General features: G+C 43.6%; 1 protein-coding gene across 10 annotated transcripts in view; it reads right to left on the bottom strand.

Moving 5' to 3' along the window:
* Positions 1 to 27,798, bottom strand: part of HMBOX1 (homeobox containing 1) — a 116,949-nt gene that overhangs the window by 66,996 nt on the left and 22,155 nt on the right. For 8 of the 10 annotated variants that reach the window (XM_058834210.1, XM_058834212.1, XM_058834213.1 and 5 more), the window contains exon 2: positions 4,151 to 4,234. In XM_058834210.1, the coding sequence (XP_058690193.1) occupies positions 4,151 to 4,173 (23 nt within the window). In that variant the 5' untranslated portion in view covers positions 4,174 to 4,234. Of the gene's footprint in view, positions 1 to 4,150; positions 4,235 to 17,543; positions 17,636 to 27,798 lie in introns of all 10 variants that reach the window. The other 2 variants (XM_058834211.1, XM_058834216.1) reach the window with 2 other exon arrangements.

The raw sequence follows: 27,798 nt of genomic DNA, 5'->3' as shown, positions 1-27,798 counted from the left end.
CAGAATGAGGGATCAGCAGGACTAACAAACAGAGAGAAAAACTGTAGTGGCAGCTGAGTGCTGAACCAGGGCCCAAAGCCCAAACCTGTGCCAAGAGCAAGGAGGAGCTCTTGGATTCGGGAGCTGAAGACTAAACTTTGGATATATAAGCTCTGTAAAAGCAGGAGTTGTGTGCTTTAGTTATAGTAAATCTCATGAACACACTGAAATAGTGTAATCCATGTGAAGAAACAGTCATTAAAAAAGTCATAAATTGAGACACAGGTCTGCCCAGGACACCAGACTGACCCATCCCTGGAAGTGTCCAAGGCCAGGTTGGATGGGGCTTGGAGCAACCTGGGATAATGGAAGGTGTCCCTGCCCATGGCAGGGGATGGGACTGGATGATCTTTGGTGTCCCTTCCAACCCAAACCATTCTGGGATTCCAACCCAAACCACTCTGGGATTCTATGAAAATTCATAATTTGTAGTCATCAAGATTACAGCGTACAGTGCTGTCTTCTGTCTCCTCCATTTAATCTCAAAAATTGATCAATCCTTTATTAAAATCCAGGAAGAATCTCAGAATTCTTCTCCATTAATTCTGCCACTTGGGGTATCTAAATACTCCAATCACAAGATCTCTGTGAGGCAGGGAAATAACACTACACTAATTTTTGTGACCAAGAGCTCCCAGAGAGGGGCTGGACTTTGGACAAGTCCAAATGACTTGTTTGAAGTCACACAGGAATTTTGCAAGAAGGCAGAACAAGAGCCTGGCCAAACTCTGAGCATTTTCTCACCACACACACAGGGTCCATCCATATCATCACAATGACAAGGTGTAGGACAACTTTCAAGCAAAGCCATCACCAGGATTTCCACCACCTCTTCCACACATGAAGAAAAAGAAACTTTCTGAAGTGTTTCAGGCACCTTCATTCTCCAGGATCTATCACCAGCACTCACAACTAAAACACTTCCTTTCAAGAGAAATTAATTACTTCAGGAAACTAAAATCCAAACCCAGCAAACAGCTGAACCTCACCTACTCCTGTTTTTGTGCTTAACTACAAAGAAAATTATTTTCCACTAGAAAAACAGGTTACAAGTGCAGCATTGCTGGCACAGCCTTAGTGAAGACAGAGATTACACTTGGAGAACTCAGGAATAGATAACAGTGTCTCCTTGAAGAAAATAAATCATAACAGCAAAAACCATGGGCTTCTGGCCACTGCTGCTTCTGTACTAGAGTTTTATTTTAGTTAAAAGTATTTCAGAAAGAAATTCATGTCCTAATTAATGCTCCTAAAGCAACAAACATTTCTTTGTGTAACCCAGACCTGAACCAGGGAAATTTCCTGCATGACAGACAAGACCCAGTCTAAATTCCACAGTGCCAAGGCCACCACTCCCCCATGTCCCCAAGTGTCACAACCACACAGCTTTTAAACCCTCCAGGGATGGGAATCCACCACTTCCCTGGGCAGCTGTGCCAAACCTTTTTGAGGAAAAAAAGTTGACCATTCAACAAGATTTTTCTTTAGGTCACTTTTGCTGTGAAATCATGAATTAACTCATCTGGTTTATCCTAAAGCAAAACCACGGGCTCAGGCAGGACATTGTTTCAGTTAAAGAAGTTAAAAAATCCAAATGAATGCTCCCAGAATCACCCACTATTTACACAATACTTAAGTCACCAAAGACAAAAGGAGAAAATCAGCTGAGTTTTCTGTTACTTGAGTTTAATTAACCTGATTTGTGTCACATTTCAAGGACAATGGACAGGCACAGCTCAGCCTGTGGTGATTTTCTAAGCCACTGTAAATCCAGTACCTGCTCTTCAATCTGTGCTGACTTGGTAGGGTTCACACTCTTGTTCTTTCCTTCCAGTTGTGACAAGGCTTCAATCCAGTCCTTCTCCATCTGTATTATTCACCCTGATTTTCTTTTACTCACTCCCCAGACACCCCTGCCATTGCTGGCAGTTAAATTCATAAGCACTGGCTTGATAACTCAGGTAAATTTGAAGTGACGACAGTGAAACTGTCTGGTTCTATCAGAAATCATACTTTGAGGGATGTAAAACATACTGATGGTCATAGCTCACTATTAACACATATTAATTAATCAATATGGACTACAAAGCTCAAGTAATTACTCCCATATTTATGGGGAGCCCAATAGAGTTAAAGCTGTGTTGGCTACAGGACTTTAGATAAATTCTCAATTCCTGTGAGGCAAAGATCAAGAGTTCTGTGTTCACACCATGGTTCAAACTCCTCTCCAACACTGGCTCTCATCCTACTAAGGGTAAAAATGAGGCAGTGAAATGGTAACTGCACCCAGGGGACTCCTTCTCTTAGGAGTAACCCAACTACTCTCTTACCGTGGCAGTTTAGCAACTTTTCCATCTTAATCTTAATCACTTTGAATTCAAACTTCTAAATATTTTTTTTTAAGGCTCCATTTGCTTCTTTCCCCTTCACAATCCCATTTACCTATTTTAAAAGATATCTGTGGTTTAATCTGAAAACTTTCTATCTAAATAGGTCATCTTGGCCCATTTCCTCTCATTTAATACTCTCTAATCCCCTCCAAATAGGTTCCCCCCAGTTTTCCCTCTGTCAAAAATTATTCACTTCTACTTCTATTGCATCTTCCATGGCCATGTTAACTGCACATACACTGGAATAAAATCAAGGAAGCCGCTACTGCTCTGCTGGGAGGTGGCAGCAGAAAACTGCCCAGGGGCAGAACATGACTGAAATGGAGCTGAAACACAGGAAATTCAAGCTATGCAATTCCACATCTGGAAATTTCTGGCAAAAGCCTGACACAAAGTTGTGACATGTCCTTGTGCTCACTCAAAGCACAGAGGAGCTCTAAGGTCACCCAGCAAACTTCAAATTACCGGGATAACAAAGATGCCCAGGGTGATGTGGCTTTACCTCCACACTTCTCTCCTGCTGTGAACCAGATCTTTACAATTTTAAGTGGTGGTTTTAGTAGTGAAGTCCAACATGCTTCCAGCTAAAAGGAAGAAGAGGAGGTGGCTCAAGGGACTGGCAGCCAAGTAGGAAACCACCAGTTTTGAACAGAACACTTAGCCACCAGCAATAGAAAATCACTAATTAATGGTTTTGAAATCCATTGGAGCTTGGTTTCCAACACTAAATCCCTGTCATTCATTATTTTTTGCTGTGACTCCTTCTACAGAAGGCTGTGACTGCACTGCCACTTGCACTATCATGGTCCAGGGATAGATCTCCATCCTTGAAATAATCCATCTGGGAAAATGTGATGCATTCACAGCAGCCCAGTTCCTTGCTACCTATCCTGCAGAAAAGGTTTCTCTTTCCAGCTCAGTCTGACAGAAGGAATAATTTTAAGTCAAGAGGAATCTGATTGCAGGGGACGAGCATTTGGCTGTGCCTGCAACAGGGATATTGCAAACAGTACAGAACTGGCCAGTGGGAGATGAGTGACAGCACAGTGCAGGTCAAGCCCTTCCTTTCAGCCTGACAAGCTTCAAAATTTGAATTTATTTGCTTATTTACTGAAGAAACAGCATGGAAACCAATCAAATTGAAGATATATGACAGAAGTAGTTAAAAGGAACAAACTGATTTCAAATTCCACAATGGGATTTGGACAACCTCGACTGGCACTGGGGTTCAAGATACTTGAGTTGCTTGAAGCAACACATCCAGCACCAGGGTTAGGTGAGGTACCCCAGGCTTTTTGTCTCTGCCAGAGGCCACTAAATTGAAGGTGGATCATCCCTTTCAGCAGATCTAGAATGGTGTTAAACTCTTTATGCCTCTCATTTGTTGAGTTGCTGTATGGAGATCTCTCCTTTAGCACTGATTTTTCTCTGATTTTCTAAGAACTGCATCATTTTCCTTCTCTGTTTGAGTGACAGAAAGGTAGAAGCACAAAGAATACATGAGGCAGAACAAGTGAGGAATTGAATGTTACTACTCCTTGATTTAAATGTCCAGTTATTTCACTATCCCTGGTTTAAATGTTCCACTAAACCAGTGAAACTCTCCAACTCAACCAACTGCTCATAATCATTGCAACCATTTCTCTGCTCTTTTTAGACAGTTTAACAGAACACCACAAAATTACTCTTCATTGTTACAACTTTCTTCAGCTTGTACTTACACTACTGGAAAAGTTCTGAGCATACTTTACATGAGGATGGGACGTTACAAAGCCTCTTGAGGGTCTTCAGTGTTATTCACCATTCTGTAAGACACAAGGAAAAGATCCAAATACATTAGAGATGTCTGGAAGAGGCAAAGAGATCCAATCACATCATTCTGGATAATCTGTCACTAATCCAGACTCCCAGACTACAATGCACACGGCAGATTCTTACAGAGAAAGTTTATGTCTGGTGCTGTAATCAGTCCAGAGACAAAAATTTAAATTACAATTGATTTCTTTCGGCCACAAGTAAATTAATCTATGCAATCATTTAGCCTTATGACAGTTACCTACCCTTTTAACTCACAAAAGCTATTAAAAGGATTATTTGGCCAACATCCGCAAAGAGCTCAGGAGACAGGTACCGTGTTCTGAGGAGGAATGACCTAATAGAATTTTCCTCAGCTATCACTGCTGATGTCTTTCTCCACAAACTAACATGGACTGAAAGTGCTCCAAAAGTCAAACTATTAACCAAGAGGAAAGAGAAAAGCAGGATGTTATATCCAGGCAGAGCTGGGATAGAAAATGAGTGGATACACAGTAGCATAGGGAGTTGCACGGGAAGATTTCCTCTCCTCCCTCTGTACCATCAGCAATGGTGGATTGCTAATCCATGGAGAGCAATCATGGATGGACACATCTTGGCTCTTCTCAGTGGTTTAAAGTGGTCCAGGTATTAGAGAATGAGTCTTCCTCCCTTGAGGCCTGCTGAAGATGTTGGGGAAGAACTGCACCTGTCCCAGACGGAGCCCACTGGGCACACTGGGATGCAGAGGCACAGAGCTGCTTGATCTAAGATCACAGAACCCCAGAATGGTCTGGGTTGAAAGGGACCTTAAAGCTCGTGCTGTCCCACCCCTTGCCATGACACCTTCCATTGTCCCAGGCTGCTCCAAATCCCATCCAGCCCGGCCTTGGACACTTCCAGGGATCCAGGGGCAGCCACAGCTTCTCTGGGCACCCTGTGCCAGGGCCTCCCCACCCTCACAGGGAACAATTCCTTCCCAATATCCCATCCATCCCTGCCCTCTGGCAGTGGGAAGTTATTCCTCCTTTCCCTCCAGCCCTTGTCCCCACTCCCTCTCCAGCTCTCCTGGAACCTCTTTAGGCTCTGAGGTCTCCCTGGAGCCTTTTCCAGGCTGAACATTCCCAGCTCTCCCAGCCTGGCTCCAGAGCAGAGGGGCTCCAGCCCTCAGAGCAGCTCTGTGGCCTCCTCTGGTTTCACTCCAACACCTCCACGTCCTCCCTGTACTGAGGACCCCAGAGCTGAACACAGAATTCCATGTGAGGTCTCACAAAGCAGAGTACAGGAGGAAAATCACCTCCTTCAAGACCATCAAATCAAATTGTTACCCCAGCACTGCCAAGGCCACCACTGGCCCATGTCCCCAGGTGCTACATCCACACAGCTCCTAAATTTCTCCAGGGTTGGTGATATTATCTCTACATCATCCTTTTTCCTTTTTTCCTCCATGAAAAATCTCATGAACTTTCAGAACCAAAAGCTCAGCTGAAAGAACTTTCCCAGAAGTGGCAGCACTCAGCTTTTGGCCACCAGCTCTCCTGGAAAGCTTAAGCCTGTCCACAAGAGCTTTCTCCCACCCAGCTGTGGCCAGGGAAAGCTCTGGGTGTTTCCAGGGAGGGGAGGTGCTGAGTGTTGGCTGCTGCTCTTCCAGAACAACTCATCTGGCCCACACTGAGGTCCTGAGCTGCCTCTTTCTCTCCAGGAAAAGAGGTCACCAAGACAAATGGTCCCAGCAGACCCTCACAGGCCTCACGTTCTGTGAGCTGGGAGAGAATCAGTGACACCAAATCACTGATGGATGGAAGAGCCAAACACCCAGGTCCCTCCCAAACCTTTTAGAGAGACTCCCCCATCAAACCCCTCCTCTGACAAATCTCCTAACTGCATTTTAAACATATTCCCCAAGGCAGTCACAAAAAATATGAGATCATGCTGCTGACTTCTTGCCAAATTTTAATACAGAGAGCAGTTTTGTTTTCCAAAGAGGAACAAATTAGACTTAAATATATACAAACTTTCTGAAGGTCACAGGGGTTAATGATAAAGAACTGGATTCCTCAGAGAAAGATCTGCTTCCAGGGTGAAGAATGTGGATATAGCGAAGAAGAAAACCCAGAAAGGAAAGAAAAAAAATCACCTTCCATCATCATGAAATGCAGGATTAAAAGTAGAACACGAGGAGATGAGATAAGAGAAGCAAAGAAAAGGCTGCTGTAACTCAGGTTTTGAGATGACAAAGGCAGAAGGATGATATTAGTGATAGCAATGAAAGAGGAAAAAACTGGTATGGACCTCAGATGTTTTAAGAGAAGAGCCATTAGGATCTAGACCAAATTTGGGACGTGATTAGAGGAGGAAGATGAGCTTTTCCAAGAGACTCCAGACCTGTGAGTGCAGACAGAGGACAATGGGATTTCAGCAAAAAAAAGCAGCAGCAAATCCATGAGAAAATAGGGATAATTCTGGTTTTGCTACGTCAAGTGTCAGGCAGGTTTATTACACTCAGAACCAGAATTACACTCAGAACCAGAATCACACTCAGAGCCAGAAATTGTCCCAGACTAAGTAAGGAAGGACAGGGAATGCTCAGGTCTGCCTTGGGAGCAGGACTGGTGAAAGGAAACCCAGCTCCAGAGAAAGGAGAGGAAGCTGGTGCTTCCTCCGGCCGCTGCCAGCCCCGAGCGGCCGCTATTGAAAAGGGGCACAAACAGTCTTTGACTCCACTTTGGTCTAAAGTTCAGTGGCACAGAAATACCTTCCCCACCCCCAGACACATGTGAGAAGTTGCTTCAATGCTTTTGTCACTTAAGGGCACATCAGGAACAAGCAAACCCTTCACCTAAAATCTCAGTCAAAACAATTCAATCCTGACCAACATAAATTCCATCAGCAACAAATCCTGATTCTGAATCATGACTCAATATCCCTTTCCCTCAGTCTCCTTTTTGCACAAACCAAAGCACTCTGAGCACAGCAGCCACGGCAGGTGTCACCACTCTTTGTGGTGATATGGGAGTAAGAACTCACAAACCTTTGCCCTTTTCGCATTATTCATTAAATAAATTATCTGCTAACCCAGGGAAAACACAACCAGCTCCCCGTCCTATTTCTGGTAGAGACAATAAAAAAAAAAAAGTCACTATTAATATGGAAATCATGGCTGCAGTTGTAGAATCGGATGTAATGAACAATCTTGTCCCCAGCTTAAGTTGCTATAAAGGCAGCTTAAATTTACAATGGATGAGTCTTCATGGCAATCTGTTTTTCAGATATTAAAAATCTCATTTTCTCGGTGCCAAGGACAAGTGGAAGTGTGAAGCACTGGAGTATCAACTCTGCATTTGTCTCACTTGACATGAAATCATTCTCATTTTAGTTCTGATTTTTAATACATTCTTGGGATCCCCTTCAGTTTTCTTCATTTCTCACTGTGTGCAATTAAATGTTTTGAAGTAGAGTTCACCCTGATCCCCACAACACCCTGCAGAAGCAAGGAGAAAGTCACTTGGTAAAGATGAGGCTGGTATCACTTATTTGGAAGAGAAACTCATTTTCTCTTTTAATTTCTGAGTGACTCACATAATATAAAAATATTAAAAAAAAAAAGCCACCACTTTGTATTTCACTAATACCTTCCTTGGTGAGCTCTTAAAATGGGCTTTACAAATAACAAACTAAAAGCTTTTGTCCTTGGGGAAGACAAACATCACCATTTTGACAAAAGTAAAACATGAAGAGAGGGGCTGAATTCTTGGCTTAAAGCCACCCAGGGCAGTATCAGTGGCTGAACACAGCAGAGGCCCCAGCACTACAATTGGCACACCATTCCTGAAACCCACAACCATCAAGGTCCAGGCTGCTGAAGAAATTCAGCCCTAAGAACAAAGTTCTACCACTACTGAACTCACAGTAAAGGCAGATCCCCATGCATAATTATAAACAAATACTCTCCTAGAACAGCAAAAATTAAAAATATTAGGTATTTTACTAAAAAAAAAAATTATTTTTTTTTTTTTAGTAAAGGGTTAAGGTCTGCTCTTTTTTTTGAGTACAGCTTAAGGCATGTAGGAATTGTCAGGTTTTCTGGATGGACCCTGTGCATATGTGTACACACGTCCATGAATGTGTGTTGGGGAGGTTCAGGCTGGACATCAGGAGGAATTTCTTCATGAAAAGGGTTGTTAAACACTGGAATGGGTCCAGGGAGGTGGTGGAGTTCCCATCCCTGGAGGTGCCCAAGGCACAACTGGATGTGTCACTCGATGCTCTAGTCTGGGTGACAAGCACCTCCCAAAGCTGGGACTCAATCCAGCTGGATGGCTCTGGAGGTCTTTTCCAACCTAAATGATTTGGGGTTCAACTGGTTTCTCTAACTGAGGCCAGTGTGAAGTAAAGCTGTTACCTGGGTTAACTTCCCTCCCAGGACATCTCTCCTCAAAACCAGCAAGAGACCAAGGATCCATCCACTCCAGTTCATTCTGGTGATTAATCACCCTCTCCACTACAAATTTGTACTTGATTTCTGTTTTGAATGTGTCTGGCCTCACATTCCAGACAGCAACCCTCCTTTGTCAGTCCCAAGTCCTTTATTTCTGGGAGATGTTCAGGCAGGCTTTTATTTACCAAGTGCTTTTAAAAGTCCAGGTACCGCGTTCGTATCAAAACTTAAATTCATCTGGGTACACGCACAAAAGTAGGACTAGTGTCCAAAATACTGGAGCTAATCTAGGACTCTCTAGCCCATTTTCCCAAAATAGGCATATTAGGGAAAAAAAAAAAAAAAATTAAAAAAAGCTTTGCCATATGACTCAAGGATGTGTTTTATTTGTGCCCTGGGAAGCAAGGCTAGGAACCTTCTCCAGGCGCTGCCACCTCCTGAACACACCCCACGGCTTGGTGACGTGAAGCATCCAGTTCCACGTGGAAATCCTTTCATCCAAGCTCCCTCCTCGAGCAGGGCCACCAAAGCCAGTTGTTCAGGACCATGTCCTGAGTATCTTCAAAATTTAAGATTTTCTTTTCTCTCAGCAACCTGCACCAGTGAGTGGAAAGCAGCAAAAGATCACGCTTTTTATGAACACAAAAATCTTTGGAAAAAATGTTCAGAAGTCACCTCCAACCATTGCTGTTTTCATTCCTACTGTGACTGTGTTGTTTACCAAACCTTTCACAGTACAACCCTGGAGCAGGCCATATTTTGGGATTATGGTGAGGGAATGCAGCAGCTCCTTGTCAAGTTAACAAGTTTACAATTTCTTTATGGGATCGTGTTTTTTCTCTGAACTCTGCGGGGGAAACAATGACAGAAGAAAACAAACACCTTAATCTTATGATACAGCCACAGCTTATCATTTATTACAGGGAAATATAAAAAAAGCAAATAAATTATTTCTCCTACAATATGCCCTGCATCACATCTGCACAGGACAATTAGCCAAGGATCACAGTCAAAACTGTTTCTCCCTTATCCTCCCTCCCAAATCCCATACAAAAGAAACCTCCTTGCCCAGATTTAGTGGAATTTCCTAGAGCACGAGACAGAGGCCAAGCTCCATTTTGAGGCAGACTGGCAACAGATCCCACTATAGAAAAATTGAAGTCACAAGATCATGAAGTTTCCCAAACTCCAAGGCTTCCAAAAAGGCAGAAATGACCATCAGTATTTCACTGGAAAGGACCCCTGAGCTACTCCAGAAGTCCCAGACATCCATCAAAGGCAATGCAATCCCAGTAAAAGGATGTAATTTAGTGTTGCTTTGTCCTTAATGGCAGCTGGAAATGAAATGCTGTCACCAAGCCACCTCTGCAGACACATTTGAGCAGAGCACCTTGGTTGCACTTTGGTTATTGTTTTATGAATGAGCTTCCAGCTTTAACATCCCCACCACCTACATGTGTATCTCCTGGATTGCTGCATGTTGACCCCTCCATCTGCAGCTAAAAATTCACCTGGAATCCAAGAGCAGGCTTGAGTTGTCTTTTCCAGCTGAAATTACATGTGAACGTCACCCGCAGAAGAGTGGCAGCAAGGCACAAACTCCTGACTAGCAAGGACAGCCAATGACTGCTACAACTCAATTTCCTTATGGATCAAACAGGTTCTGAGTCACCTCAGATCAGTCTGACCACTGAAATGGGGGAGGAAGAGTGAATTAAGAGCCACCTGACTCCTCCAGAGCTACAAGAGACAAGGCAGACACTGAAGTGGAACTGAGATTTAAAGTCCCTACATGACACCAGCAGGGGAACACACCTTCATCCCAACAAAACTGATGGATGGGAGACTGCCAAGTCCTTGAGTCCAAGCCTGGGCCAAACATAAAATAAATGAGAGGTTCCTTCTAAAACCATCCCAATTAACAGTTTTCTGTGAGGGATACAGGGACACAGGAGCTCTGGTGAAATGAGGTGCTCTATTGCCAAGCACAGTATCTGCATGCCATGAATCCATCTCCACTGCAGGATGCTTGTCCCAAAGGGGATTCAGGAGTCCAGTAGGAAGAGGAACTCACAGATTCTGTAGAGGTTGAGGATGGGAAAGGGCAGGGTCAATAAGGGACACTGCAGAAGATACAACAGCTCCAAGAAATCAGAGTGTTTATCCAACTGGACAGGAAGGGACCTTCCCTCATCCATGACTCCCCAGGGAACACCTCAGTAGATGCCCCAAACTTGGCATTGGGTCCTTGACAGAGGGAGATTAATTGCAAGACAAGAGCTTTGAAATATGTTGATTAAATCAAACTTGAATTCCTTTTCATTTGACTTGTTTTTACGTTTTCATGTGCCAAATCAGGGAACACTTCCAAAAGATGCCTTTTTTCATAGAGTGGTCTACCATGCTTGGAATTTGCATTTGCACAGATGTAAAACCCTTGGCAGCCACAGAGAACTGCAACTACATGATCCAATGAAGATGGCCAGTACGAGGAGCACATTCAGGTGAACTGAGTTCAAGAACCTGCACCTAGCTGCTGACCCAAAAAAAGAAAACAGAATTGTATCTGCCATCACTTGTACCAGGAACAAGCAAGAGAAACAAGTCATGCCTCGCAATCCTTTATTTTTGCACTGTCGTATAGCACAAGAAAAAGCATTAGGAGGAAAGTGGTATCACTTGACAATAGCAAATTCACTGCATAAAATTTAAGTATTATCAGTTTTAAAACAGGTTTTGGATTTAAGATCATCATTACTTCTTCCCAAAAAGGAATATGATAAAATGCTGTGCAAACAATAAACTTGGTAGGAACTTTACAAAATTTAAAATGGCGTTCTGAAAAATGATGTGAGCTTTCAGTTACTCGTAATAAAATAAGAATGCAGTTCTTTTTCACCTCCAAAAAGGTCTACACAAAAACTGTACCACAAAAGGAGGCTGAGAGCAGGGCAGTGTCGCCGGGTCTGCCCTCTGCTCACAACTGCTGGAGGCCACAGGGCACGCAGGGCACCCATCTGTTGTTCACTTGAGAACAAGAGGAGTTATCTAAGAATCCTGAGTCTGCCAGGGATGCTGGAACAGGGCTGGGATGTGGCAGACGTGTCCCCACTGCAGCAGCACAGATCAAACACGTCCCCTTGCCCTGCTCCACCCCGTGCCCTTGTCAACCTGTTGTGCTGAAAATATCGATCTGTGGCTCCACCGTCCTTTTTTTGCTTCCCCTCTTCTTCCTCCCGGCTGACCTGGACTTTGATCAGCTTCCCCTCTAAAGGAATTATCCATGGCAAGCAAAGAGGCCGATCAAAGTTTCCTTTTTCACAGCTTTGCCAGAAAGCCTGAGGGGCTCTCCCACCCCTGCAGAGGAACACGGAGCAGCAGACGAAAGGGAGAGGATGAGCTTTTAGTCCAAGGTAAAGCTGTACTCTGGTGACTTTATATCTTGTTTCTCCCCAGTGACTTGTGCAGAACAGAGATTACTCGTCCCTGCCCAAGGCAGGGGGTTGGAACTCACTGATCTGTGACTGGGCAGAGATTCAGACACTCCTTCCACGTGTGACACCCACCCTGCTGAAATGCAGGTGGGAGCTGCTGGTAGCCTGATCTGAGCACAGAGTACTCTCAAAGCTAGGTGAAACAAAATACTAACTCCAAAATCAAGAGCTGGAGAATCGTGGAATCACAGGATGGTTTGTTCTGGAAGGGACTTTAAAACTCATCCAGTATCACCCTGTGTCATGAGCAGGGACACCTTCCACTATCCCAGGTTGCTCCAAGGCCTGTCCTGCCTGGCCTTGGACACTTCCAGGGATCCAGGAGCAGCCACAGCTTCTCAGGGAATTCCATCCCAGGGCCTCACCATCCTCACAGCCAAGAATCCCTTCTCAATATCCCATCCAGCCCTGCCCTCTGGCAGTGGGAAGCCATTCCCTGTGTCCCTCTCCAGTTTTCTTGTTGACCCCTTCATAGCCCCATTTAACACTTTTCTCCCAAAAAATAAATAAAATATTCCCAAGCGCCTACTAGAAATGGCAGCAACTTTCAAACAAACATCAACTGGAAGCTCCAGCAAAACATTCCAAGAGCAAGCACAGTCATTTCCCCTACCTTAGCCCAGACCACACACCCAAATGGAGATCACTTGCCAGCTAAATATTATTCTTTCAAAGGCCTTCTCCTGCTTAACATATTAACAGGATTTATAGGAGTGACTGTCTGGAACACTGCTTAACAATGCTAATAGCAGAGTTCCAAGAAATCAGTAGTTTGGCAATTGTGAATCCAGCAATACAAGCTGAAGTATGTGCTCACGCTTGCTAAACCTGTAATCCGAGTTCTCTTTTTTTTTTTTTTCCCTCCCCATAATAAGTGGTTTAAATTTAGTAGGAATGATTCACTTGCTGCAGGTTCACTTGCTTTATTTCCTTTCCTTTTTTTTAAATTCTTTTGCACTTGGAATCCATCTTGGATGACATCTAACAGGAAGATTGGAGGAGGGAGGCAAAACCTGGCTTTTTAAAGAAAAGCCAATATATTACACTGAGCATTTTCTGTAATTTTAAGTTAAGTATCTCCATAACTCCAGTTTTCTCCTTCAATAAGCAGTAGATACAGGGCAGGCACAGACCCAAGCAGGGTTCTAGTGATGTCTGTGCTCTAAAAGCTGGGTTCAGGCTAAAGAATAGACCATTCCCTATGGCCTTAACAAATACTCCATCCCCAGATGTTCTGCTCCAGCATCGAGATCCCAGAATCCCAGAATTACTGAGGTTAGAAAAGCCCTCCAAGATCATCGAGTCCCAGCTGTGACTGATCCCCACCTTGTCACCCAGCCCAGAGCACTGAGTGCCACATCCAAATGCTCCTTGGACACCTTCAGGGATGGAGACTTCAATATTCCCTGGCAGCCCCTTCCAATGCCTGCCACCCTTTTGTTTAAGAAATTGTTCCTAATATCCAATCTAAATCTCCCCTGGCACAGCTTGAGACAATTTCCTCTTGTCCTGTCTGTTTTTACCTGGGAGAAAAGGCTGATCCCCACCTGGCTGCAACCTCCTGTCAGGGAGTTTTAGATCCAGCTGGGACCCTTCTGTGCTGGTCTCAATCTAACCAGGCTGAACAGCACCTTTGCTTGGGGACAAGGAATGAGGGACTCCCAGGATGGTTTGGGTTGGGAGGGAACCTTAAAGCTCATCCCATTCCATCCCTCTGTCACAGGCAGGGACACCTTCCACTATCCCAGGTTGCTCCAAGCCCCATCCAGCCTGGCCTTGGACACTTCCAGGGATGGAGCAGCCACAGCTTCTCTGGGCACCCTGTGCCAGGGCCTCACCACCCTCACAGGGAAGAATTTCTCCCCAGCAGAGAATCTAAACTTACTCTCAGTTTGAAGCCATTCCCCTTGTCCTGTGAGCAACTCTGGCAGGTGGCTTTTGACGCATGGAAGGGGCCTGGGAAGGAGGGAGGCAGAAGAGCAGGTGACAGCTTTGGGACAGCACCGGAGGACTATTACGGCAAAACTTTGCTAAATATATCAGCAGTGCAAAGTAGGTGGGTCAGAACATCCCTCCAAGAGAAATCCAGATTTGGAAGCATAGCCCAAGTGACAAGGTATACGTTCAAAGTAGGTATAAGCACAAACATAAGGGCTTTAAGCGAGAACACTCAGAGGATTTGGAGTTTCCCTTCCCCCTTCACACATATATATTCAGCCAAAAGCACAACACAAGTCTGCAACGGAAAATACTCTTTAGGAAACAGGCAAGGAAAATAAATGGATGCACAGAGGTGAATTGACCTCCAGTCTCAATTGAAATTATTTAGGAAGCTTGGGAGCAAATTTAGACTGAGCTATCAGGTTAAACCCCCTCACCTGTGAGTGGGCTGAGACTCAGCAACTCATTCCATGTGTGACACCAATCCTGTGCATTTCCTGAGCACACAGGACTGTCAAGAGCTCTATAAACCAAAATACTGATTGCAATGTCAAGGATTATAGAATCCCAGAATAGTTTGGGGTAGAAAGGTGGTTCAAAGCTCACCTCGTTTCAACCCTGACACCTTCCACTATCCCAGGCTGCTCCAAGCCCCATCCAACCTGGCCTTGGGCACTTCCAGAGATCCAGGGACAGCCACAGCTTCTCTGGACACCCTGTGCCAGGGCCTCCCCACCCCAAGAGCCAAGAATTTCTCCCTAATATCCAATCCAAACCCTCTCTCTCTCAGAAAGAACCATTCAGTAAGACGAGGACAAGAAGCTGAAGTTGTATGATGGAGACTTCTGAAAAACTGATGAATTTCATTGGGCTGTTACACAGTTCTGCTGAATCTTCGAACAGGAAATCCAGCTTCAGCTGTGGGTATGTATTGGAAGTGTTGATAAAAGCCAAAATTGCAGAACATTTGGAAATGCATAATTTAGTAGAGGACATTCAGTACAGATTCATAAAAGGAAGGTCATGCCTGACAAATCTGCTGAAATCCTTTTTATTATACGACCAAATCGTTAGGTTAGACAAGAGTGAAACAGTGGACATAAGTTATCAGGATCTCAGGAAAGCATTTGATTTTGTACCACTCAGGCTGATTTACAAAGTCATAAAGTATTGTGCAGGGAGAAGGAATTGAAATGGATTAAAGAACATTTTAGGGATAGGCACAAAGGCAACAGAGTGAGTGGAAGGAATCTGAAACAGAGAGGTGTAAAGGTCAGGCTGCTGCTAAAGGTATAAGAACAGGCTGTAAAAATTGTAAAACTTCAGCTCAGCTACCATTTGAGAGGCAAGAACACCTGAATTTGGTGGCAGAAATGCAGAAGGGTTATTACTAATGGGAGTAAGTTTGGAGGAAATGAGGTGCAGAAAGGTGGCACTTGCAAAGGTGCTGCACCAACCTGTGGGATTCACCTGCACTAGAGCTGAGGTATGAAGGGAGCCTGGCTGAGAATCCACACTCATTTTAAAGAGGATTCAGTAATTTTATGGTCGTTAATAAAATCTACAGCTACGCATGCTGTGGTAATGATTTGGGTAATTAAATCTGAAGCTTCTGGGAATTAAGCTGATGGCCTGAAAGGGTCAAAAAGAAAACTCCTCTGGTGCTTAATCAGAGGATGAGCTCTGCAAGCTGGATGGGTGCATTAATTGTCCCATACTGACCACGATGTGACACACAAAGCTACATCCAGTGGATCTCTGGGCAGATCCAGCTCAACTCTGCACAGAAATCACCACGATTTCATTCATGTAGGACACACCAAACGAAACCAGTGTGGTTCTGTCAGCCCCTCTGGGATAATTTTGCACAGACAAAAAGAACTCCCCCTCATCCAGAGGTTTTCCACAGGCTGCTGGTAGTATCTTCTCCTGAAAACTGTCAATTATTCTCGTGGCTGGTGGACTGGACACGAGCTCTGTCGCTTGATGATGATGCAAGGAGTTTTTATCCTTTGTCTCTTCTTCCCTAAGTGAACAGCAAATCTTTACAACAATGTCCTCGTGAGCCAGGGTAAAATTCCCCACAGAAAACCGAGCCTCAGCTGCTGCCACTTGGCTCAAGGTCAGCTGAGATAAAGATGAGAACAGAGCGTGGATCTTCTGATTCCCACTCTTGTGCCCTGAATTCCAGGCCACAGTGCTGCTGCCACCACCTGTGGGGACAGCCTTTCAATCTTGAAGGCTGTCAAAAGCCAGCAGCTTTTCTAAGCACTAAAAATCACTTTAAATAAACTTCAGTTTGGAGGAAAAAAAAAAGTTAGGGGAGAACAGGTGGACTCCTGTGACACCAGAATTCTTCAATGCACAAAGAATCTTTCATCTCACTGTTCTACACGGCACCTTTAAATATTCTTCTACATAAAGGCATGATATGCAAGAGCAAAAGAATAACTGAGAAACAGTAATCCCTAACAGATCAACTGTGCTTTATCTACACAGATTCTGCTTTCATAAAAGCACAGAGGAAAGAGGGGAAAAAAAAAAAAAAAGAAAGTACATTCTTATTGTTTTCTGAAGCTTAAAATAACCACAAAGTGAGAAAAATCAAAGCTGTTCCATAGAACAACTAGGAAAAAAAAGTCTCACTGAGCATTTGAGAAAGACAGTAAATGGCAGAAGATGGAATTAGAGATTTAGTGAGTGCCATGGTCACCAAGCTCAGATCCTAAATTTGGTCTGTGCTTAAACCAGGGTGGTTAAATGGAAGGATCTGCTAGAATGTATGTGCCCCATATATAATTATAGCTGTCACTGTCAGCAAAGGCTACAGTTCTGGCTGCCATTACATTCTCCATTTTCACTTGCTAACTTCTCTGAAAACTTTCTTTTTTTCCATATATAATGCAAGTGGATGCAAGCAATGTCTGCAGGAAACCTGCTAACTGTGAGCCAGTCAGAAGGTAAAGGGATAGGAAGAATTAGGAACAAATCATCTGTACCCAACACAGGCAGACTTGCCATCAATTTATTCTCAAAGCTGATTGATTTTGGAGTTTTTGCACTTCCAGAAACAAGCAGAAAATGCATTATCTCCTACAGCTGGTTTATGAACCAAATGTTTGAACTTAGATTAAACACAAGGTCCAGGCTGGTGCTGGGGGAAGCAACAGCAGTGTGGCCACAATAGTATCTAAAAACCATTAATTTATCCCCCAGATTTAGATATTTTGTATATTCCAAAGCATTGAGCTGTTCTGACACACCAGTGGGCTGCTGACATCAGGGTTTGTCCAAGCCCTTCTTAACTCAACCTGTATTACCTGCTGGAACAACAATCCACAGAAAAAAAATCTCTAACTCCCTAAACCTCTCCCTAATCCAAAACCCTCCTAGCCAGGATACAGCTTATTCCCTAAACCCTAAACAGCCAAGGAAGTGAAAAGTAACCTTGTTCCTGTCCAAAGGGGCCAGATACCAGCTCAGAGGTTCAAAGGGATCCTCTCAGAGCAAGGCTGACTCCTCAAAGCTGCATCCCAGTGCTGTAAGGAGATAACCAGAAATCATCTGAGGAATTATTCCAGCCCAGTCTTCCATCATTTCCACATTTTTCCATCTCCATGCCTCACCCTGTGTTTCAAAGATCTGGGAAAATTCTTTATATTTGGCCATTCAGACTCCTGGAGAGAGGTTTGTATTTATAGGTTTGTGTATTTTCATGTACACATTTTATTTTAAATTGAAATAAATGGAAGAGTCCATTAATCTCATCCCATCCAGTCACACTCTAAAACAAGAGAAGCAGCGGTTGGAGACAAACCCAGATTTACACACGTGCCATTGAAATATTAATTAAAGTTACAATAACTGTCAATTAAAAATAGGTGCAAGATCTTTTTGTGGTGTGAATGCTTCCATCTGATTTCCAGCTGCTGGAGTACCAAGATGAGCCAGCAGCATCCCCCCAAAATATATTTCAAGAGCTGCGGTTGTACCATCAAACTGCATTTTCCCCCTGCAACACTGGCTGCTAACAAGCAAAATTCAAAAATATCTGTGCAATATCTCCTGTGTAGCAGTGACAAAACAATGAGCTGCTGTTAACAAGCTTCCAGTTTTAAGGGCAATTAAAGAAAAAAACTCAGTATTTTTAATTCAAACATGACTTCCACTTTGATTCTGAGCTTTTAGGTAAGATTCCAGGCCTTCTCCAAGTGCATGGATATTGATTAAAAGGCATTCAAAGGTCTACACCCCAAAATCCAGGTCGGAATGAGTGTAGAGCCTTTCCTGTGCAAGCTTTTAGACCCATCCCCATCATCACCTTGTGGTTTTTCTCTGAGCTGGACAGGTACTGACTTGGAAAGTTACTCTTCCTGTCTGAGAACTAAAAATTTTGACTTCAGTTACTGAAGAGAGGTATCCAAGTTTGGAAATTGGAAGTCCACCAGAGGACTGGAGGATATATAAATCAACACATCAGGCCTAAAATGTAAAAGCTACTGTTTAATGCAATATGCCAAAAATAAAATGTGAGTTCCTCTAGACAGTCTGCAACAGGCAATTATCTAAAAAACAATTTTTCACAAAGTTCTGCACATTCCTGCTGACCAACAATTCTGCTGCCAAGCACAGGAGACGGGAGGATGAATTTTTATCTTTTTAGTTAGTTCTAAGAATATTATCCAAAACACTGACTTATATAAAGGGGTACTTTCAACTTCATTTATTACTTAGTTCTTTATGATTTTTTACACCCAGTTGATAATGCACTGGCACACTGGCACACTTATCTCTTATATAAATCTCTGTCACCATCCACCCAAGGAGACAATTTGTTAATCCAGTTTAACCCCTGCTGAAACATGACTTACCACTGAAAGCACAGCCAAATTCCCATCCCTGAGGTCAGTCCTAGAATTTAAACAACTCCTGGAAGACATTCCAAAGTTACAGCAGCAAGACTGCTGCAAGTTCCTCTAGACAACAGAATGGCATAAAAGTCACTGCCTGTAAGTTCTCATCTCACAGTCAAAATAGACAGATTTTCCTAGACTGATTTTGTATTTAAAAAAAATAAATCTGATTATCACAGAATCCTGGGATGGTTTGAGCTGGAAGGAACTTTCAAGCTCATCGCATTCTACCCCCTGCCATGGGCAGGGACACCTTCCTCTGTCCCAGATTGCTCCAAGCCCTGTCCAGCCTGGCCTTGGACACTCCCAGGGATGAAGTAACCTGTTTTAGCTTTTCCCCTCTTGCTGGCACTAGATTACCATTACATGGTAAGACATAATGTCTTAATAATTCTACAGGGGAGGGGTGATGGAAACAGTGAAATACCTGGATCACTGGAAAGGGTTAATAATTACACAGTGCTGGTTGGTGCCCAGCAGTTCTCACCAAGGATCTGCACCAACAGAACCATTTCAGGATTTGAGAAAGAAAAGGAGAAGTGGAGTAACTCTGACAAATCTTTTTTAGGACCTCCTTTAGAATCCAAAGCAGAAAGTGAAACATCTTCTCCCACTGTCCTCACACAGTTCACATTTGCTCTTATTTCAGCTCCAGCTCCTGAAGTCAAATGATCTGAAGTGAAAAAATAAAAGCTGAGAGATGTAAAGTAAATAAATACATCATATACCTTCCTGTGTCCTTCACTGTGCCAAACCCTGACTTAATAAGAATTTATTTGGTATATTTGATGCTGCAAATAACAAGCAGCAGTTAATATCAAAAGACTACTCAGCCTTAATACTTTGGAATATAAAGGTCTTGGCAAACAACCAAACAGGATTGGTCTAAAAACCTCTCTTAACCTGTAAAAATTAGTTTGGAACCAATTTTACTTGTGACTGAGACTGATCAGGGAAGAACCAGCAAGTGCCCTTGTTGAGAAGAGCTCAGAGCAGAAGAGCTCCAGAATGACGGTCAAGGATTATCAGGAGAAACAGTAATGGAAAGATTTGGGCAAGGGCAGAGAAATCACACCTGATGGCCCAAATTTTCCTTCTCAATCTATAAATCACAAAATCATTTAGACTGGAAAAGACTTCCAAGATCAGCCTGTGAGCCATCATGACCTTGTCACCAACTCAGAGCACTGCGTGCCACATCCAGGCTTTCCTTGGACACCTCCAGGGATGGGGACTCCATCCTCCCTGGGGAGTTCCAATGCCTGACAATCCTTTCCATGGGGAAATTCCTCCTGATGTCCAACCTGACCCTCCCCCAGTGCAGGTTGAGGTGTTTCCTCTCCTGTCCCTGTCCCCTGGGAGCAGAGCCCAACTCACACCTGGCTGTCCCCTCCTGTCAGGGAGCTGTGCAGAGCCAGAAGGGCCCCCCTGAGCCTCCTTTTCTCCAGCTTGAACAACCCCAAAAGCTGAAGCCCTGGGTGTGGTTTCTGCCATTTCTCCAGGTGCCAGATGAAGGCTGACTTTTTGCAAGGAATGCTTTTACTGCCATCACAGACTGGTTCCTGGGCTCGTCTGCCAGTCTGACCCCGCAGGATCCGATGTTCTTAAATGGCCTGGGCACAATTTATGTGCAGCCGTTCCGGAGCGTGGATGCACTGTAAAACATGGAACAGCAGGAAAGGCTCGCTCCACATCCACAAGGAGAAAACTGACACCATAAGTCAACATCCAGTTGGCTGGGGGAGAAAGGGGGATGACACACACATGCATATAAATGGATGAGATCACAGCCTCAGCACCCGCTCTAAAGCAATCGAGTAAGACTTGCCCTTAATATTCTTAAAACGTTTTTATTTTTGAAATATAAGATGTGAAAGTGCCCCATTTTTCACTGGCTGAAGCCAAACTTGAAATAACAAAACAGTCCTAAGTAGTTAACAGGCTACAAAACTGCCCCTGATTTCCAGGCAGCGCTGCAGACTTGCAGAGTAACACTGTGTACCCATTAACTCCAAGTCCACAATTTGGCCAGAATTTGTTTTGCTGCATTACAGCCAAATCACTTTTTGTGTCTGTCTTCCTCCTACGTGGGATTGCCTGAGCAGAACAGGATGCCAATGCTGAAAGCACTGACTGTCTCAGACGTTACCATCTCTGATTAAGAAGGCCCTTTTATTGCAGGATCACTTAGACTTCACAGATAACTGTTGCTGCATTGAGATGAAGTTACTGGCAGGAAAAGCTTAGGCCAACTCAGGGAATAGCAACCAGAATATTAAGACTCCCCAAGTGAGCTATTTCAGAAGTCCAGCACAGAAATTATTTTCTTAATATCCTTTTTTTGCTGAAAATAAGGTTGACTCTTCTTGTACTCCCCACAGAAGATGAGAAAACATCACATTTCTCATTTCCCTACAAGAAACTTCCATGTTGGGTTTGCACGACTCTTGGCAAGTGGGGTGGGTTATTGAAAGGTTCACTTTAAAGGTGCCTGCTCTTTCCTTCCACTGTAGGAATCCTTTGGAAATTCATCTCTCCATCCTTTTACTGCCACATTCTCAGCTTCTACATGAACTTCACAACATCTTGTTTCCAGTCCTGTTCCTGCCCCACATTCCCATTTTTGTTTTGGTTTGCTTGTCCAGCTGAGCAAGAGGAAGTGTGTGCTCCAGCTGGCCAGGAGCTGGATCTAGAGGGGCTGATGAGCAGGGATCAAAGACTGCAGCTCCCACATCCACATCTTTGAGGGACCAGACACAAAAAACCACCAAGAATACAGTGTTTCATAGCAATGGACAAGAAATCCTCAATTTTTTTATCCACATATCCTGAAGGAGATCTCTCCACTCCATTTTACATCTACCACTCCCTTTGTTACAAGTATGGGGAAACAGCTCTTCCCACTTAATTTTCCTTTACCATTTGACATTTCTATTCCATCTCAACTTGGTTTTATTGAAAATGAATATTCCAATATATAAACCTCTCAGTAAGTTGCATCAGGCACCGACATAAGATTTGTAGTCAGATATGGGTGGAATTTTTTGATTCAGAATTTAAAATCTAATCTAGGATGTGGGACAGAAGCACCCAGAGGTGTTAAGGTCATATGGGCCATTAACTTCCCCTTCCAGTTTTACAGATCTGAGAAGCAACATTGTTTTGCATTCATATAAAGGATTTTGTCCTCATCAGGGAAAAAATTAAGTGTTTTCTAACTTATTAAGCAGAGCTTAACGTCTGCAAGAGCCTGGTTCCTGCATCACTTTGTCACTTCCAGCAGCAGCCACTTGAGTGATGGCAGGGACAGCTATTTATCACCCCATCACCAAGGAACACAAACAGCAGCAAATGAATGACCTGACAATACAGAACTCAGCTCAAACTGAGAGTGACAAAACGTTGGGACCTCACTTTTGCCCTGATTTACAGCGCAGCATATTCAGCAACGGAGTGCTGGTTCATCAGCATGGGGAGGGTGTTTGTTTTAAAGTGGTACAAAGGTAAAAAAGTACAATTTAAAGAATTAATTTTAATTTTCTGGGAGGGGGAAAGAGAGGTCCTGCAGCATCTTTTACCCAAATGCTGACAACTTTCATCACAGACACTGCACTCTAAGTAGCACCACAGGTTTGATATTGTGGAAGATGGGAATTATCAGCTCAACACCTCAAACTGTTGCCTTTTTTTCCTAAACATAAATATTTACACAGTGCAGAGTAATAAGCAAAGAGTTAATTACCAAAGGATTTAAGGTGCTCTTTAGAATTGAGACAAAGCTATCATCATCCCATCAATGTTAACAAAGTGTAATAGAAAATCTAAGCAGACCAGAATCTCTTGTCTCTGCTTATTCCATCTCCACTAAAGCTGCTCTTAGGCTGCAGTAAATCTTGTGGCCCAGGAACAAAAAAAAAATACAAGTGTGAAAGAGTTTTGGTTTTAATCACAAGAATACAGAGCAGTGTCTGCCTGCCTCGTTAGCTTAGGGAATTTAAACACTGACCAAAGCACTTGAACTCGTCTGCAAGACACTCCACAGACAAATTAAAAAAATCTGCTGCTGAAGTCCTTCAGAGAAGAAATAAGAAATTCAGTATGTATTCCATAGCTTAGTGCATTTTTCACTTTGACTATCAAACCACGATTACATTCACCATCAAAAAAATACTCGGAAACTACCTGAATTCATATTAGAATTTATAATGCAAGGTGTAAAAAAAAAAAAGTTTTGAATTTTGATTTTTTAAAAGTTGTATGACAATTTTGATCAATTACTCCAAAACATTAACTTAGCACAATGTTATTTTAAATGACATGGAAAATATTTAGCAGCATTAGCTATTGCTGTGTTTTGGGAGGCAAGAAGGGAAGGGAAATAAATCCCAGTCCTGGCTGGTGAAAACTACAGCAGAAGCACTGGGAAGGAGAGTCAAGTGCTAAAGCACTTTTGCCCTCTTTGGCAGATGAAAGGAATAATTTGTTCATTTAGAAATGTAAACGTTACAGAATTTAAATGAGGATTTGTTGAATTATGTACCTGTTCAGGACATATGCCCACCCCACCTCCCCTACCAGCTAAGCATTCCTGCTCCTGCCCAAAGAAAGAAATGAAGGGATTAACTTAAGAGCTGTACCTGTTTGCAAATAAACAAGCTTCAAATAGTTACCAGCCAATGAAAATCAACCTATCTTTAGGAAAATAATGAAAGTACAATCCCAAAACAAGATTAAAATCAATGATTTAAATCAAAGCTTCCCTCTTGCTGATGTAAATCAAAGTGATTTAAATCACCAGTTTTGATCAATTCACTCATTTGCATAACATTGATCGTTTATCCCTTAAAATGTCATCCAGGGGCCAAAGTTAGCTGGGTATTTCTCTAAATCTCAATTCAGCCAGCATAAATAAAGCTTTTGTGTTTTTATTTAAAAACTTACAAAATTCCCTATCAGCCCTAACATTTCCATTCCTGATGTCTCATCAGCTTGGGGCAGCCGAAGTGGTTTAAAAGATAAACGGAGGCGATTGCGCGGTAATCCCGAATACAACGGGAGTCACATCCCCCTGCCACAGCTCTGGAGACATCCTGCCCATCACCAAACACACAAACATGCTGATGGGACAAACAAGTGTTTACAAGATCCCTCAGCCCATCAATTCCCTTTAATACAGTTGGGTAGCCAGGGGTTATTGATCTATGGTGGTAAATTTTCACAGCAGGCTGTTTTCCCGCATTGATCACAGGAGCGAGGCAGGGATTAACAAAGTGCAGGAGCTCCTTCACTCCAGGAAAACTGCCTTTGCTGAAGGCATTGCAAAGGTTACCCAGAACTCCTCCATCCCTGGAAATGTCCAAGGCCAAGTTGGACAGGGTTTGGAGCAACCTGGGATTCTGCAAAGTGGCCCTGCCATGGCAGGGAGTGGAAATGGACAAGCTTTAAGGTCCCTCCAATCCAAGCAATTCTGTATGATTCCATTAATCTCATAAAAGCTGGATTTTCCTCCCAGTCCTTCCTGGCTTACTTAGGTCTATCCTACAAAAACTTTTTGATTTGTAGAATCCTTCATTTTTGAAGGACATTTGTAGAATACCATCATTTTTGTCTAATTTCCTTCACCGTCAGACTCTTCACCTGAATTTTCCAGTCATTCTGACACTGCCCAAAACCCTTAAAACATCAACTTTTTTCCTTGGGTCTACCTTCTCTCCTGAAGCCCCTGTTTCAAGGTACAAGGAAGGAAATGCTGGAGGAACTGGAAGGAGGTGAGAGCACCAAGGATGGCAGGATGATACAGACTGAAGTCAAATTGTTCCCGTGAGGGTCGTGAGGGGCTGGAATGGATTTTCCAGAGAAGCTGTGGCTGCCCCTGGATCCCTGCAAGTGTCCAAGGCCAGGCTGGACAGGGCTTGGAGCAACCTGGGATAGTGGAAAATGTCCCTGCTCATGACAGGGAGGTTGGAATGGGATAAGTGTTAAGGTCCCTTCCAACCCAAACCTTCTGGCATTCTATGAATTTTCAAGCACACAAATCGACTGACTAATTATTCCAACAATTCTCTGCACACACAGCATTTTATGTAAATAACAGCTCTCAAAAACAAAGAATAACCATTGAGTGCTTTTACCTATTTTATTGGCATAGACAAAAACATGACTGTCTCGAGTACCAAGCAGGTTTTTTTTAAAAGCAAACATTTTAACGCAACAGCACAAAGCCAATAACTGTATCCTGGTCACTTTGATCCAATTACAGTACATTTTAAAGTATTACAGTACTTTAAAGATTAAATAGTGCTGCAGCTTCTCCATCTACAGTTACCATGCTGGAAAGTTCTTGGTTAGAGAACGCCCGGCCCTGACTGCGTGAGCTTTTCCACTTGGGAGATTCAAAGTGGATTTAGTAGGATTACCAGCATACTTCAGCATTTTCAGGATCAGAGCTTAAATGGTATCTCCAACACACATGTGGGACAAAAAAACAGTGGAGGAAAAAGAATTCTGTTCCTAAGAAAACCAGGAAGCTATCGATCCTAAGCAGCTTTATGTTTTTGACTTCAAACTAAGAGGGAAGGAATGAAAACAAATACTCTGTGTTTTAGTGAGGGAGTTTTATCAAAATCTATGTATTTATGATCTATTTAGTTATCACTAATTGGTAAATAAAACAAAATATGCAACAGGAAATGACAACATTTTTAGATGACAAAATTCAGATTATACTAAAGGCACTATTTTGTTCAACACTGAAAAAAAAAAACCCAAATGTTATAAATATTAGATTACTATGCTGACCTAAAATATGCTTGCTGGACAAACCACCAAAAAATCCTACCTCAAATCCATGTGTGTAGCAAACAGCATTTTCCCCATTTTTAAAAAGCAGATGGAGCTTAGCTCCCTTCAGGAGAGCAAACAGCCCAGACCTAAGGAACAGGAAAAGTTAATATCCCAAAAAGAAAGCAGAAGCCGCTCTTATGGCTGTGTACAGACATTTCCTGCCTCAAGATCTTAAAAATTCACTCCCCAGTGCACTCAGAAAACCGGAGTTGTCATAAACTCATGCCCAGATTTGTTTCCCAACCTTTTTTTTTCTCGTTAAACTGCTCACAATTTATTTTTAACTACTGCACAGAAGCTGCATCTGTCGAGGATGCTCTTTTTGCAAGCAGAGCTCCTGCTCAAGAGACTGCAGGGAGACTTGCCTGCCTTGCCTTGAGCAGAGTTAAACCATTTCTGAATAAGAAATTATTCCTCTACACAGTAATTCCAATTTTAACCTTCACAGCTCTGCCACATGCCAAAGTCCCGCTGCTTTGTCAGGAAAAGGACATGTCCAGTGAAGTTGCCCCACCCCTGGAAGTGTCCAAAGCCAGGTTGGACAGGGCTTGGATCAACCTGGGATAGAGGAAGGTGTCCCTGCCCATGGCATGGGGTGGAATGGGATGAGCTTTAAGGTCCCTTCCAACCCAAACCATGCCATGATTCTATACTGCTGCTGTCTCTAATGTCTCACGTGAGCACAAAAAGAAGGATTTAGAAGTAGATGGTCTATGTTTAACTTGCATTTAGAGCCTTTAAAAGTTAAAGGAGTGCAATGAATGATGCCAGGACAAGCATTATCTACAAAGATAAACGAGCTCAAAATAGCCAGCAGAGCCCTCTCAGCCAGCGAGCACCAGCCACAGACGTGGATCCTGCAGCAGGAACAATTTAGGAAGTTCCTTCTCACAAATCTTCCAGAGACTCATCTTAGAAACTTCAGAACAGGAACAACAAAGAAGTCAAACCAAACCCTGTCATTGAGACAGCTGAAGGCCTTCCCACAGACATTACATTAAGAGCTCACTCTCAGCATGTTACTTCAGGTATTCATGAAGTCCAGACATGCCATGTATAACATTCTCAGTTGTAGGGTCTTTCCTCTCAAGGAAAAATCCCTGGAATACTCAAAGCTGGGCAATACCCAGAGCTTGAGTGTCCAGCAGGGGACATTTCCTCTCTGCAGCTCCAGGAGAGCATCACCTCTCTCTGTGAAGGTGGTGAGGCCCTGGCTCAGGTTATCAGGGAGGTTATGGACTCTCCATCCCTGAAGTGTTCCAGGTTGGACAGGACTGGAGCCCCTCTGCTCTGGAGCCAGGCTGGGAGAGCCAGGGGTGTTCACCTGCAGAAGAGAAGGATCCAGAGAGACCTTGGAGCTCCTTCCAGACCCTAAAGGGCCTCCAAGGAAGCTGGAGAGGAACTTGGGACAAGGACCTGGAGGGACAGGGAAAGGGGGAATGGCTTCCCACTGCCAGAGGTCAGGGTTTCATGGGATACTGGGAAAGAATTGTTCCCTGGGAGGGTGAAGAGGTGCTGGCACAGACTGCCCAGAGAAGCTGTGGCTGCCCCAGGACCCCTGGCAGTGTCCAAGGCCAGGCTGGACAGGGCTTGGAGCAACCTGGGATAGTGGAAGGTGTCCCTGCCCATGGCAGGGGATGGGACAGGATGAGCTTTAAGGTCCCCTCCACCCCAAACCACACTGATTCCATCATTCAATGACTTCCTAGTCCTTGGTTCATCATCCCACTGAAAGGCTGATCCCAGAGAAGCACCCAAATTTGGGATATGAGGTCCTAAAGCAGACACAGCAGTGCTGGGCTGTGTGTTCACCAATCCCCAGCCTGCAGCACGATGCTAATCCCACATCCAATAAAGGATATCCATGGAGCAGGGCTGGGGCTGCCACCACACGTGCCCTTGACTTCACAAACACAGCTGCAATACTTACAAGCAAAGGTGCATCT

The sequence above is a fragment of the Poecile atricapillus genome, chromosome 3 (genome assembly GCF_030490865.1).
Source record: "Poecile atricapillus isolate bPoeAtr1 chromosome 3, bPoeAtr1.hap1, whole genome shotgun sequence".
Classification (NCBI taxonomy): domain Eukaryota; kingdom Metazoa; phylum Chordata; class Aves; order Passeriformes; family Paridae; genus Poecile; species Poecile atricapillus.
The sequence above is the reverse complement of the archived record's forward strand: the minus strand, read 5'-3'. Positions and strand labels throughout refer to the sequence as shown.